We start from the raw sequence: 14,614 nt of genomic DNA, 5'->3' as shown, positions 1-14,614 counted from the left end.
AGAATGGTGAAAGCTACACAGAAATAAAAATGCAGCCTTTGGTGGATCTCTTTGCCAGGGAAAAGAGAGAAAAACGAAAAACACTAGCAGCCCTGTTGGGGGAAAAAAAACAATCTCGCACAATAAAATAAAATAAAATGCATTCGGAGCCGGGCTGTGAAAATGAAAGTGGAGGAGGGGGCTGTGCGCTAGTGATGGGTTATCCAAGTATGTTACTTATGGCCCTGATCCTACAGTCTGATCTGGTTCACCCTTATGCAGGCACATAGACTCCTTCAAAATGTCTACATTTTAATATCAATTTCTGTACTGGTGCAGCTGGGAAAGGGGCATGGAAGTGTTGTCCTCCTCCCAAGAACAGTCCCGGCCTAGGTGTCCTTGGTTTGAATTTACATACCTCTTTGCACCCCATCCTCGCCCCTGAACACCTGCTCAGCCCAACTGCACTCGAGACACCTTGTGACACACTTGAGAGCGCCTTAGGCTTCCAGCAGGACTTTGAGTTTCAGCTTAAAGATTAGCTGCTTAGTTTCCAAAGTCGCTGTTTTGCCTAGGACAGCAACCGGGTGCTTAAGTTAGGATCAAATTTCCTTCAGCTCCTGCAAGATGCTGCAAAAGCCACCGCGTCGACAGTATTCACTTGCACCTGATTCCTCTGGTCACAGCTAATGCCACAAGCTGCAGCAATGACAAAAGCCACCTTCAAACCCCCGAGTGCCCTCCCGCCGCCTCCTCTTTCTCCCCTTCTAAGCGACCTGTCTGTCACGGAAAAGACTGACCTCCCAACGGCCGCAGGAGACGTGTAGATCGCTAACCTCGCCGCTGCCAACCCCCCGTTCTGACCCAACCTGCGGAGCGGAAGCTCAGTCCCGGCTCCGTGCTCCGAGGAGCAGATGGTCAGGGGCGCTCATGAATCGGCCTGTGTATAAGAGTGTCTGCCCCTGCTGTGGGAAGGCTTTCACAAACAACGGTCATCACATCTCCCTCTCTTTCTGCCTCTCATGCAGATACACTCGCAAGCAGAGAGAGGAGAGAGATCTTGGATTGTATTTTTACTACATCAATGCTGCTTTTTTTTTTTTCCCACCCCCCACTTTAAGCACCGAGTTAGATTTGTTTGTTCAGGAGGCTGCAAGGACAAAGCAGAAATGATCATTCCAGTGCATTTGATTTTCTTTCCATTTCTCTCCTTTACACTTAGCTGAATTCCCCAAATTAATCCAAGGATTAGAGGCCCTATCGCCACTAATATTGTGCCAATCTCAAGAAGTGTTCTTGGCAGCTGCTGATACAGATCACGGGGCAGAGCGGGGAAGGATGCTGATGTGAGGTGTGGGCTCCTAGCATTCATTTTCCAGCCCCTTTTATGCACCTTTAAAAATACTAAAATACCCCTTTCAGAAGTGCAGGGGTTACTTGGCTTTGGGGTCTAACACAGGCCTTGTTTTCTTTGCTTTTATTTGGAGATGGAGGCGTACGTCTATGGGCAAAGCTGATGTAATAACATCGAGGCCCGTGGAAGTACACCAGAGTAAATTTGGCTGTTGGTGTCTAGGTATGATAATATCCATTACTCATTATGATGAAGGTTCTTTTGGCATCTTCATAATATGCCCCAAATCCAGAAATAGAAAGCTCTGGGAGGAGAGATCTGGGGGACAGTATATTGGGGGATGACTAGGTTAGAGACTTCAGTCTTCAAACTGGCCCAAGGAAATCCCCCATGGTACTGTACCTGGCAACACCATTAGCAATGCCAGCCACCCCAATCCCCAAAACACTGGGTACATCATGGAGACCGAGCTTCATTCCCACCAGTGTTCCTGCTAGATCAGGTATGAGAGAGGGACTTGCACTGGCCATTGTGGGAGAAAATAGAGAAATGCAGCTCAGGGTCCATCAGACCAACGTCTTCCGCAAGCACCGCACTGAGTTTGGGCTTGATGCACCTTCAGTGCAGCTCCTCATCACAACCTCAACTGGGAAATTCTCCCTGAATGCGGAAAACTAGAGGCTTTGGGATTTCATATCAGGCCTACAGGGAAGACGTTGCTACAGTGAAGGGTGAGGACTAGCGTAGGTCCAGTTTCCGAGATCCTCAAAACCAGAAACGGTCTATCCGGCTGCAGCTGGCCTATAGTCAAGCACGCAAAATTTGGCTCCAAAATAAAAATTTACCCTTAATGCGTGTTCTCAAATGAAGAAATAACACTGGCCCATCCTAAAAAGCAAGAATCCTGTTCAGTATTTTTATTCTTGATGCTTTGGCTCAAAAGTTCTATCTGGATTTATGAAAGGACAAGGTGATTCTTCTGATCAAAAATAACAGTTGTAGGTAATTAAATCTCATGCTTCAGGGCATAAACTGACAACCTGCCAGCGGTCAGGATGGAATTCCCATAGAACTGGAAATATTCCCTGACAATTAATTTTCACTCTCTTCACAGATTGAGAGGGATAGAATGGTTGAAATGGCCATAATTAATTTACAGTGATTATTTCCAACAGCTGGCAAGCAGCATAACTCACCGGCAAGGTGTCTGAGCATGAGAATAATCTCTCTCAAATACATGGCCAGCTTCTCTCATCCTAAAACAGCTCTTGAGTATTTCCACCCACTTCATGTAGAAAGTTGCCCAACTCATCCAGCGCGCTTTGGGGATGTTCGAACCTTTCTCTGACTCCTCACGTAGTGGCTATTGCGAACGGTGAGATCCCTGAAGTCTTAATCTCTCCTTTAGTATTTTTAAAGGTGCATAAACCTACCTCAAACAGCATGGTATGAGTTGGGATCCCCCATACTTTGGTACTGTGCTGAATTTGGTTTCATAGACTTTGGGGCTGGAAGGGACCTAATGGGATCATCGGGTCCAGCCCCCTGCCCAAGGGGCAGGAAGTCAGCTGGGATCAGATCCCCCCCCAGCAAGATAGGCATCCAAACGCAACTTGGATGTGTCCAGAGTAGGTGTTTGCACCACTTTGGGGGGGGGTGTCTCTTCTAGACTCTGGAGACTCGGAGAGTAAAGAAGTGTTTAAAACTGTCTTCCAGCAGTTTGTGACCGCTGGACCTGGTTATCCCTAGGGGAGCCCGGGTGAACAGGGAAAAACGAACAGTTAATCATTCTAGCGCTGTCATGCAAGCATTTGCTATCCCGAGCCATCCACTGTGCCTTGCTACAAGACGGCTGTAAAGTCCTGGATTGACTGGCTGTACGCTTCCTGGGGCATCTGCAGTTCTGCTGGGGTACAACTTGATATAGGCTGCTCATACTGGTATGCAGCTTGTTTCCACACATTTAGAGCCTTTAGTCGCAAGGGTCTGAATTTCCGCTCCCATGCAGTACCGCAGCACTCTCTGCAGTTCCTCGATTCACATCAGCCCAGCCAGAGGCTAAGTTGATTGTACTTTCAAAAAGTTCCCCCCCCCCCCCATCTTGCCTCAATGCAATCTTACTACCCACCTCGTGCTCTAGGTCTTAAACATACAAAAAGCCAGTCGAAAGAAAGGAAGAATTGGCAATATATTGGCCTAGACTGCTTCCTTGCAAAGGCGGCTTTCCTTGCAGTTTCAGCCGGGGCTGATTTCAAGTTGCTCAGGTTAAAAGCCCCTGCACGTTGTGTAACGGGGACAGGCAGTACTTTGGTAGCGAGTACACAGCAGCACGCTGCAGAAGGCAGACCACGGTGTAGATATATGTGTATGTTCTTCCTGCCCTTTCTGTGCAGTTATACAAATCTTGGCCTTGGCCTTGTTCCTTTCTTCCGATGAGACGCACACAAAGCGGGAACACAAGTTGTCTGTTTACCCAGCCTCCACTCTGCACCACTGCACACTTCAAACCACTTCACTGCAGCTCTTCAACTTCAGGGAACCGGCACCCACACCCACGCGCTGCAGGCGGATTATGATTTCGGTTACACCTGGGTACACCGGCACGCACTCTGCTCGCGACGGAAGAGTTGCTTTGGATTCCCCTTGGCATAATGGAGTGCAGAATCAGTATCTACATGTTTTAATACTAACACTTTTTTCTGTATCCTGTTGGTTGACACCTTTCCTTGGGTCGGAGAATCATTTTCGCGGTGGCTGCAAGCTGAAGGCAGGCTTCTGAGCACTGGATAAACCCTGACAGACGATCTTCATCTTGGACTGAAATAAGCTTCCTGTGTCCGCTCCATGTATCAAGTCAGCATGGGTATTTAGGGGGACGAGGTGAAGGGCCATGAGGATATGAGTCGATATGGTTTGTGAGAGCATTGGATTAGTTTCCTACTATAGCCACTACAACACAGGCTTTCAAGCTCCTTTCCAGTGGGCCACATCTTCACAGATTAATCTCATGGATGACTTGCTTCCTCAATAGCATCTTAAGATCTATTCCCTTGTCTTCATGACCACATGACCTTCCTGTGGCAGCTACAATTGCTTATATGGCATATTAGATAAGTGATGTATTTTGGGGCAAGCAAAGTGAGGTACAGCACAAGGAGATGGGGATCTTAGCATGGAAGAAGGACCGGGGGGATTGAGAGCGCAGAGGGAAAACTCAAAGAGCCTTGAATTTCTTTTAAAACCTTCCTGGGGAGGAAGCTGCTTATTGACCTTCTTTACTTCACTTCATGGCTAGAGGGCAAAAACCGACCAAACAAGGAGCCCCGTCCCCCTACATATCACGTGTGAGCAAGGGTCTTTACGGTGACCAAGGGGAGCCCACATGGAAACACATTTTCATGCAAAATCATCCAAGGGTGACTCTACGTGGCCCGTGCCCACAGGCTTATAGGATTTGGCAGAGATGTCGGCGATAAGGCGACCAGTATTTTAGTGGCTTCAGCCCCGGAGCCCATTATTTCGGGAAAGTATCCAGATCAGGGCAGCAGCATCATTTGCTTGCTTCTGCCTCCCTTCTGCCTTTCCCCTTCCCTCCCACCAAGGCCATCCGCCAGGGGCTCATCTCGGGGCAGAGCGAGCAAAGGGAAAGCGTCCCTACTAACAAGCCGTTTCCTGTTTGTTGGTAACAAAAGTCAGAGCCGGTATGAATTATTAATCCAGCGGAAATGGGGTCCCTGTACAGAGGAGCTTCTAATTCTGGCTCACCCTTATGTCACTCCCTTCCCCCTTCCATCTCTGCGGTTCGGGGCATTGATTGCTCGCTCCCTTTCTTTTTCTGTTTCTTCCTAATCAAAGGTTGTTCGAGTGCAAGGTCAGTCCTTGGCAAGGGGCATTAGGAAACATTTTTGTCTGCGTGCTTGTTTCAGGATGCCATGAGTCAGCAGAAGCAGACACCGCTGTCTGAACCGAACAGCCCTTAGTAATCATAACCTGGGAGGCGTTCAGTAAGACATCTTGCTTTTCTCCCTTTCTTATTCTCCCTTTGGCCTGAAGCAGATACTTATTCAGTGAGCCGCTTGCAGTTCATCCAAGACTCGCGTGCTCCCCTGGGCTTGCCTTATTGTGGCAGGAAAGATTCAACCCCTGCTTCCAGGCTTGCTTGCTCCCCTTCCTCCCCTCCCTTCTCCAACCTGTGTTTTGAATTTTTAGAAGCATCTTGTCAGTGCTTGATTACAGCCCCGTAGTGGTGGAAGGTTACTGCTAATAACATCATGCGCTGCCTCCGGCCAGCATATCTGGCCACTTGATGCTAATTCAGCTTTGTTGTTAAAAATATGCCTATGTGATAAGTGCATTATACAGTAGGGAAACTGAGGCCTGGAAGTGAGAAGGCCCCAGCTGAGGACTGGTCACTGATCTTGGGCTCTTGACCTTCACGACTGCCTGACACTCCTAGCTCCCGTAAAATTTAGCTGGACTTTTGCATGCTCCTCCTGTCTGGATAACAGACCTTGCTTAAGAAGTCTGCTGTTGGGCGCCCAAAAATACATGTGGCTAAAAGCCTGGCTCACTTGGAGAAATGATGGGTTCGCGAGCGGCTGAGCTGCAGCCAGTGGGTCAGGAACAGAGCTGGGAGCTTGAAATCCCAGTTCCCGACTCCGATGCGGCGAACAGACAGCAGGTTTTGGAACTCAGCGCTGAGAGAGAGAGGACTGAGCTGAGTCTGCAAAGACTACGTAAGCCCTGCTGCCAAGGGGTTTAATACTTATGTCTATGTATATGTATTAACCATCTCCTCCAGAAAGCGTGCTGGCCTAGTGTGAGAATACAGCTGCCACCACCGGGTCACCTGAAACATGCTTGCCCCCTTGGCAGCTAAGGAGTGATTGAGAGGTTTCATACTCCAAGCTGGATCTCTCCCAGTTGCCTTTTTGCTGTGACAAGCCCCTTCTGTACAGCGTCCAACTTCCACCTTAAAGCCAGGCATGCACCAGTGGCTGCACAATGCCCAGTGACCTGCGCCTGAAGCACCCAAGGTGACAGGTCTGTCTAGCCAGGAGTGGGTGAACGCCTCCCTCCCAGCCCGTAGGCACTTGAGAGAATAAATCCAAATCAACACTCCCAGCCTGCTGTGCAAAATCCTTAATCTCCTCAGGTAGCCGGCTGCTTCACCTTATGCCATCCACACGCAAGCTTCTCGCCTCAGCTGGGGTCACTCGGCCCCTATCCCGCTGATCCATGTCTCCTCTTCGCTGTGGCTCGACAGCAGTGTGCTTTGGCCCCCTGATGGGAGCCTTCTGCTGGGGCTGGAGTCTAACTTCTTTAAGCAGTGAACAGAAAGCAGCGTCTTCTTTAGGGAGAGATCCTCGTACCTCCGCAGCGGGTTCCTGAAGCTGCCACGGTGCATTTGGAGACCCTCGGGGGGACGCGTATCAAAGTAGTCCCCACCTCCGAAATCCCATCACCACGTGGTGTCAGCCCTACAGGGCGAGCATTGCAAAGACCGCGGCCTCCTACTCCGAAGTCTAGAACCCAAAATAACCTGCGCAGTGGGGGAGGCGAGGAATTCGTGCTGACACACTTCCAGCCCCGAGGAATTACGTCTCGAAATACTATCTTTGCCGCAGAAAGCGCTGGAAACTTTACTTTTCAAATGATCGGCACTGACATTTCTAGGGCCCTCGGTGGATGGGCTGCAGGCTTTGTGGGTCACCAAATCGGCCCTGTGATGGCTGGCAGTGGAAGGGGAGGCTGTTAATATTCCCCTACCCGAAGGCTGGAGGGAGGCGTGTTACGCCCTGGAGAGACCGGGGTTAACAATTCTCTGTGCTGATAATTCCATTCTTAAGAAGATAATCTCCTCTGCCCGGGGCACAGAGGCGCATCGCGCACAGCCCTGGGTTCCATGTAATAATTTTTGAACAGCTCCTTCTTTCTGCATTGATAATCCCATCACCAGCTGACAACCTCAGTCCTTTCTCTTCCATGACCTTGTCTCACCTCTGCACCCACCATAGCCGCCGGGGCTGGCAGGGAACGGGAACAATGTCAAATGCAAGGTTTTGTGCGTGCGACTGGATTAATGGGGTGAGCGGGGATCCGAGATTGTCTGAACAAACAAGGATGATGATGAATTCCAGGGGGATCAGATGTGCAGCAAAGGAAAAGACGTGTCCGTTCCATGACGCGGGGAGATGTTGAACCCACCGGTTCCAGCTGCTGCTGTTCCTTGGTTTCCTGATACTTTTATATTATTTGTATTTATTAACCCATGAAGAACTGGAGCAACTTTTCCTCCCTTTGCCAAAGTTTGTATGTCTATGACTTGAGCTTCTTGTCATTGTCCCCTGATGCTTCCTGGCCAGAGTTAAGGCCTAGCCCTCACTAGAAGTGTGCACGCGTGCGCATGCACACTCAAGGAGCATACAAGAACGAACCAGATAAAAACTACCCATATGCTATACAGTAAGTGCATTATTGATTCAGGCCTAAGAAAATGCTTAGGAAGTAGGAAAAGTGTCCTACTCTCTAAAAGCTTGTGCGCCTCGTAAGCTCAATACATGCAGCCTTTGCAGAGAGACTCGCTATGCTCTCATTAATATTTTATTATGTAAAAAAGGCCTAGATAATTTGAATGGGGGAGGGCAGGACACAGGGGGGCAGGGGTGGGAGGGGGCAGGGAAGGTGAGGAGGGAAACGGTGGAGTTCCTGAAAAGGCTGGCATGGATGCACGCTGGGAAAGCCTTGTGCAGAATTGGACTCTGATCAAGGTAATGGATACCTGAGTGACCATCACCCCCTTCCCTGGCCTGGTGGCCCAGATCCTGTGCCTGGCACCTGAGTATATAATCCACTCCTCTGTCTTGCATAAGAAATGTGCTGGCAGAATTATACAGGAAGGGAAATGCATTGATTCGAATCTGTAGGGCTGCACTGGCTTTTGGAGTTATGCTATACTGCAGAGAAGGGTCACTGTGAACTTCACAGCAACAGCAGGAGCTGGAATAGAGATCTACCTTCCCTGAAACAATCTTCTTTAGCTGCTAGCTGCATAGGGCTAGTGACACATGGCAGTTTGGGTCTGGGCATTAAGAGGCTGGAGGGGACACGAGCCAGTTAACACAGCTCTCTTCCTTTAACCTGTTAACATGCTATTTTCTGTTTTCTAAAGAATAGACACCTAAAGAACTTGCTTAAGCATCACCTGTTCCTCTAAAAGGGGTGGGTGGGTATGGCAGCATGGAAGGGGTCGCTGCTTCACCTACTGTCCCTAGTACCTCACATAGCGAGTTGGAAGTTGAAGAAGGAGCTGAGTAGTAAGTTGTGTATCCAGAGCCACACTTCTCCAAAAGCCACACTTCTGCAAATGGGTAGGGACAAGCAGTTATGAAGTGCTGAGACTGAGCTGTGGGTGTAAGCACTCCAGCTTGATACTCACTTACCCAGCACCAAACACTAGCGTAAACGTGTGCCTTGTATAATAATTTGCACCTCCTTGTATGATGCGAGTGCAAAGGGCCTGCAAAATGAGCAGAATGGCTGGGTGGTTTGGGACCTATGTTGCATGGTACCAGATGCGGGGCAGGGAGAAATGTGACCCAGGGGTGTTGTGCACAACTGCCTCTCCCCGAACAGTTTGGCAGCCAGAGGACTGAGTCTGGAATCGGCTCGGGGAAAGCTTCAGAACAAAACAGATTGCCCACAGAATTAGGGGAATCCCATGAAAAGCAGATTTGCTTCAGCCAAAATCTGCGTATTTGCAGGCACTGAAATAACTTGACAGATGCACAGGTGGAGAACACTGTGGAGAAAATGCAGGTTATTTTCTGTATGGGGAGGATCATTATCAATGGGCAATGCCAGAAATTGCCTATGGGTGGAAAACCAACCTCGTGTATTGCTACTTTCCTGTGGTTCAGTCCAGCCAGCCTTGCAAAGGCTCTGCATGAAGTCAAGTTTTAAGTAGCCCTTTCTCTACCCTGCACCCAGACCTTGCCCCTACAGTTGGGAGCTGCAAAACCTTCCAGGTCCTTTTGCCTTTCTCCCATTTAAAGTCCTGATGCATACTTTCTGGCAGAGTCATTTCAATGTAAGGAGTAGGAAAAACCCTGAATGCTAATATTCATCTGTGTGCAAGACAACGTTAGACTGTTTCTCAAGGAACAGGAGGATAGACTTGCAGTAATTGGGGCAGTAAGTTCACAGTAATCATTAGTGGTTTTGCATACAGGATTTCCACATGCTTTCTAAACATTTGTTGGGCATTGCAACAATACTGTGAGAGGGCAATTCCAGCACCTAGACTCTAGATGGGGACATTTTGAACTCAATCGGTGGCCAAGACCACAGCCTGAGAGTTGGACCGCAAGCTTCTGTTGTTCTTTCCCCTGTACCCTTCAGCAGACCTTGCTGCCTTTCGAAGTACCTTGAAGCCAATGCTTACTGCTATGTCATCATGACGGTGCTACTCTCCTCTCCTTGAGCAGGTCACGAAGGGTATCTCTCCGCTGCTATCTAGGAGGGTGATGGCAGCCTGTTCAGAGAGACCCATGTTAGCTTGGCATTAGCTAGCCCAGCTATGCAGCTGCAGCAGCATGGAGTTTGGGGCAGACTGGCTACCAAAGTCCTTAGCCCTAATCTTGGACAGTTCTTTGCAGAGCAAAGGCTCTGAACCCTTGGCTGCTCTGGCAGCACAGTTAGGGGTCATATCTTGGAAATGCAAGGGAGACGGACCCTTGATCAATTCCCCTCTGTAAAATGGGCGCAATACTGACTCTTGTTTGCTTTGAGCTCCATGGACAAAAGTGATACTGCTCACAAAGTTTTGACTACCATTTGCCGCCTCGGTTCTACCACCCTTTCAACTGGCTTGCCTTGACTCCAGGAAGATGCACCAATACTGATACCAATGATCTGTTGAGGTCCCTTCCACCCCTAGCATCTATGAATACCTATTTCACTCTCCTAGTTGGCACTGGATTGTCTGCATGAGTGATGTCTCTGCTTCTCATGCCTGCCTACTTGACAGTTCCCAGCAGAGGAAAATGTGTACTGTAGTGAACTGCTTAAATATAAACGGGGAACACATCCCCTGATGAATTCAAACCGCACGGGGGCTGCGGGAAGCGGTGTGTTCAGGGAGAGATGCTAATTTGAAAGGAGCCCATAGGATGGTGCTCACATCACCGGGCTAAAGACTGTCGGCTAAGGAGGTCACCGAAAACCCCACTTGCATAATAAGTCTGACAAGTCTGTGATGCAGGCCCTGTTACTTGAACACTGCTGAGTTGCTCTTGGACATGCATGAATGGGTCCACAAACTAGGTCAGAAATGAATTAATGAACCTGAGGGACCCTCTGGCCTTAAGTTTCTTGCTTCAGCTCTGTGCCCTTTTTGTGGTGGTTGGACACCTCTGGGGTGGGAGCTTAGGAGGGCTGGAGTTGTCAGGTGTGGAGAAGCCTACAGAAGGTCATGGGCAAAATCCTCCCTACATCCCAGTGCCCCAAGCTGACTTGGGCTGGAGCAGGACAACTATTGATGCCTCCAGTGACAATGGCCACAGGCATCCACTAATAAATTGGGCCTCTGCAACAGGCAGAAAGCAGTGGAACAAACTGACTGTGTCATTCTGCAGGACAGAATAAGAGTTGCTTGGATGGGCTGCCATCGGACCTATGCACCTCGACCTGCAGGTCCGGCTGGAGCCCCTGTGCTTCTAAAACCAAAAGACCAGAGTCCTGCCCAGGCTGCTGTTGTGAAACTCTGGGCGGCCGCATGGCCAGTGGAACGAGGGAGTTGTAGACACTGTCTAGCATTTATTTCTGTTGGGAGAAACTGAGGCAGAAGTTGTTCAGTGCCAGAAAGTGAATCTTTTTGCAGTGAGGATCAAAAGAGCTGCTAGTCTAGGGCAATCTAATTTAGGCTCTACCAGTTCCCCAGAGCAACGACCTCCCGCTTGTTCCCTGTAAATAAAGCAGTTCAGTACAATTACAAATAAGGTATCCAGTCCAAACACGGTCCCGTGCCTGGGTCTGTGCGTATTCCTCCATGTACCACTAACCTAAAGTGAGAAAGCAATAAACCTTTGCTTGTAGCTTTCCCCAGCCTATTAACCTAAATTTCTGACCCCAATATTTCAACCTTAACAAGAGTTCTGCAAGTTTGATTTGAAGTGCCTTAACCCCAAGGCAACCCCTCTAAACCTTGAGGGAAGTTAGGATCAGGATCTGGATAAGAAGAGAGACCCACCTCTCTAGTTTCAGATTAAGGTACAGTGGGAGACCTGCTTGCTGCCTCTCCTCTGTGTGACTGCAGACAAGCCACTTAATTTCTCTACACATCAGTTTATCCAGCTCTTAAATGGGGGAGAGCCACTTTCCCTCAACCCCTGCCAGGGGACTATAGTGGGGCAGTGGGTATAAGGTGCTTTGAGATGCACCTGGATAAAAGGTGGTAGAGAAATGAGAAGGGTCACTGTCATTAAAAGTTGATCAGATTAATAAAACCCCACCTCTGAGAACCTGGAGCCTAAGGCCCATTTGATTTGGGATCTGCAATCCTGCTCCAAGCTCATTTCAGGTGGATACAGCATTTTTAATGGTGGATCACAGGCAAGTGTGATATGCAAAGCACTGCAGACATCCCCAGAAATATGCTGGCATATTATTTACAATCATATTTTGAATATATATCTCTATAGAAAATGCCTACAGAATACAGGAAGGACTGCACTCTGTATTGTATCCTTGGGGCTTTAGAAGCAAACACGCTGAAAAATAATGTCCTGCACTTAGCTTTTTACATGGCATTTCTCATCCACAGATATTGCACATTGTGAAATGACATTATTTCCATTTCACAGATTGGGAAACTGAGGCAGAGAAAAGGAAGGGATTTGCCCACAACCACCCAGCCAGACAGTAATAAAACCCAGCTCTCCTGACGCAGGTCCCCAGTAGCTCCCAGATAAACTTTTGCAGTACTGCTTGTTTATAGGGCTTTCCATTAGAAGTGTAGCCTCACTTGAAAAATAAGCCTTTTCTTTAAAATAATTCATTCTCTTCCTCATCTCCTTCCAAGATGGGGGGGATGTGGGGCAGGAAAGGGGAGATCCAGTGACCCTGCAGTTATTGAATCCCCCTGACTGTGCTTTTTGTACCAGGCACTGTGAGGAGCTGTTTGAGAGAGGGCTGTTAACTTCTTAAGCAGATCCTGTATTAGGCCTTTAAAGAGACTGTTGAATTGTTTTAATTAACACTTGCAAGGGTGGACTCGGTCTCCCACAGCTTCTAACTTCAGGCTAATGCTGCCTGTCTCTTGTACCATCTTGGATCCTTAGAGCAGTCTGTCTCCATAGGACCCGGCTATAACCCTTTGGGTTCGAAAAGCACCAAGTTGTCTTTGCACCTGGTGATGGAAAATTTTCATAAATAAAGGGGTCTGGTACAGGCAAAAAGTCACCGACCTTAATTTCAAATGTGGTAGTGATGGAAGTAGGCAGGAGCAGGAATCTAATTTGGTGACCCCGAGCCAGCCACTTTTTCCCATGTTTGAAGCAAAGCCATCCATGGATGGAATCGGTGCGTTAGAAAACTCCTTTGCCCTTGATTTAAAGGAATAATAAGCATTGCTGTTTGCCCTTCTCCAGCTGCTTTCCTCCAAAGAATATGAACATTTTATAAACATTAATTTAGCCATACAGCACCCCAGGGATGTAGGTAAATCGGGTTAGTCCCAGTCTACAACAGCGTTGGGGGTGGGATCACCTTCATAAAATATTACTTGGCTGCATGTTCTCATCCTGGTGGCAGGGGAAGACGGTAGACCGGGGCCTGGCTGGTAAACTTGGGCCCCAAGAGGTCAAATGACATTCCCAAGGTCATTTTGCAAATTAGAGAAAGCAGCATAAAAAAAAACATGGGGATCTCTGCCTCTTGGGCCTCTGCTCAAACCAGGGATGAAGTTATCAGTGGGTAGCAATGAACTCTGTAAGAAAACTTATCGACAGGTTTCCCCTGAAGGTGTTTCTCACTTTTACCTGACTTGCAATTAGTCTTGCACTTGAGATTTCACCCGTTTGCCAGCCTCAGCTCCCATCCACAAAGTAACCACAAAACAGGTAGTGAGTGGGGTCGGCCTGTTGAGCTCTTGCCAGCAAGCCGGGCAGTCCTTACCTAGTCCATGCCTGAGTGTTGTGGGTTGTTGTTTTATTTTTATTTTTTTTAAATCAGGATTACCTGAACAGTTAACCCACCACTGGCTTTCTCCCTCGCACCAGGAGGCATCTACACACATCTGAAGTGTGTTGCTAGAAAGCTATTTCTGAACAGCCCCACTTTCCCCCAACTTGCAAACAAACAGGGAAATTGGGAAACGGATAAACAAACAATTAGCAAATGCTGTGAAGACAGAACAGAAGTCATTCAGAGAAGCTAACGAGGCATTCAAATGGGAGTTAAATTTAGCTGGAAGTGTAAGCAATCAAGAATGCTATTCTCTCCCCCCCAAACACACCTTTCACATACTCATGCCCAAATCAACAAGCTGTATTTTACTGATGAAACAATGCTGACGCTGTAAAAATAAGCCACCTCCGCCCCATCCATGTGAGCTAAGACCATGGCCCTGCACCAAACAGCACCACCTGAACGGGGACCAGAACCCTAGCCCCTGCGAATGCATGCTAGGAGAAGGGGCTAAACATACCACAGGGCTTTTATAGCGCACAGACAGTTCTCCGTAGCACTAAGCAGCAGCAAAATAATTATGTAGATTAGTTTTGGACACGGAGTTGCTGTGGCCTCTTTCTTGCCGGAGGGCCTCTGGTCAAACACAGTCAGAATGCATTTGTTGTAACCGGTTGGAAGCTCTTTATGATGCGACCCCCTCTGGGGTGGACACGCATCTTGGCATAAGCTGCACGAGGAACTTATGCACTGTGTTAATAATAATCAGGAATGCCAGGCCTGGCAAGGACTACAAAATAAAGCCCGGATTCGCCTGGTCAACCTCAAGGTGCAGGGGGCGTCCCTGGGCATGACAGATTCTGGTCCCAAATATTTTCATGCCCAGGAAGAACTGTGCGGGAGCGGATGAGGAAGAGCTCAATGGTCAAGCGGGACAGAAACGCTCGAGGCTGACACGGGAGCAGCAGTACTTGCCCACAAAAGCCCCCTGTGCAGCAGCCTGCATCCCGTTTTTGAAATGTCACCCTTCTCCGAGCTCCTTGGTTACACATCTGTTCCCTTTAACTTTCAATCCCAAATTTTCAAGCTGTTCCG

The 14,614-nt window shown here is 48.5% G+C and overlaps 1 protein-coding gene and 1 long non-coding RNA gene across 5 annotated transcripts in view; one reads left to right on the top strand and one right to left on the bottom strand.

Annotated features, from left to right (window-relative positions):
- LOC132244479 (uncharacterized) overlaps positions 1-14,614 on the top strand; it is a 45,492-nt gene that overhangs the window by 9,004 nt on the left and 21,874 nt on the right. The window lies entirely within an intron of this gene.
- The window catches only part of NTNG2 (netrin G2), a 76,381-nt gene that overhangs the window by 53,771 nt on the left and 7,996 nt on the right, over positions 1-14,614 (bottom strand). The window contains exon 1 of one of the 4 annotated variants that reach the window (XM_059715629.1): positions 398-497. The exons of the other annotated variants lie outside the window; for them this stretch is intronic. Within the exon in view, the coding sequence (XP_059571612.1) occupies positions 398-412 (15 nt within the window). The 5' untranslated portion in view covers positions 413-497. Of the gene's footprint in view, positions 1-397; positions 498-14,614 lie in introns of those variants that run through there. 4 annotated transcript variants of the gene reach the window in all.

This window comes from Alligator mississippiensis, chromosome 12, assembly GCF_030867095.1.
Source record: "Alligator mississippiensis isolate rAllMis1 chromosome 12, rAllMis1, whole genome shotgun sequence".
In the NCBI taxonomy this organism is placed as follows: Eukaryota; Metazoa; Chordata; order Crocodylia; family Alligatoridae; genus Alligator; species Alligator mississippiensis.
The sequence above is the reverse complement of the archived record's forward strand: the minus strand, read 5'-3'. Positions and strand labels throughout refer to the sequence as shown.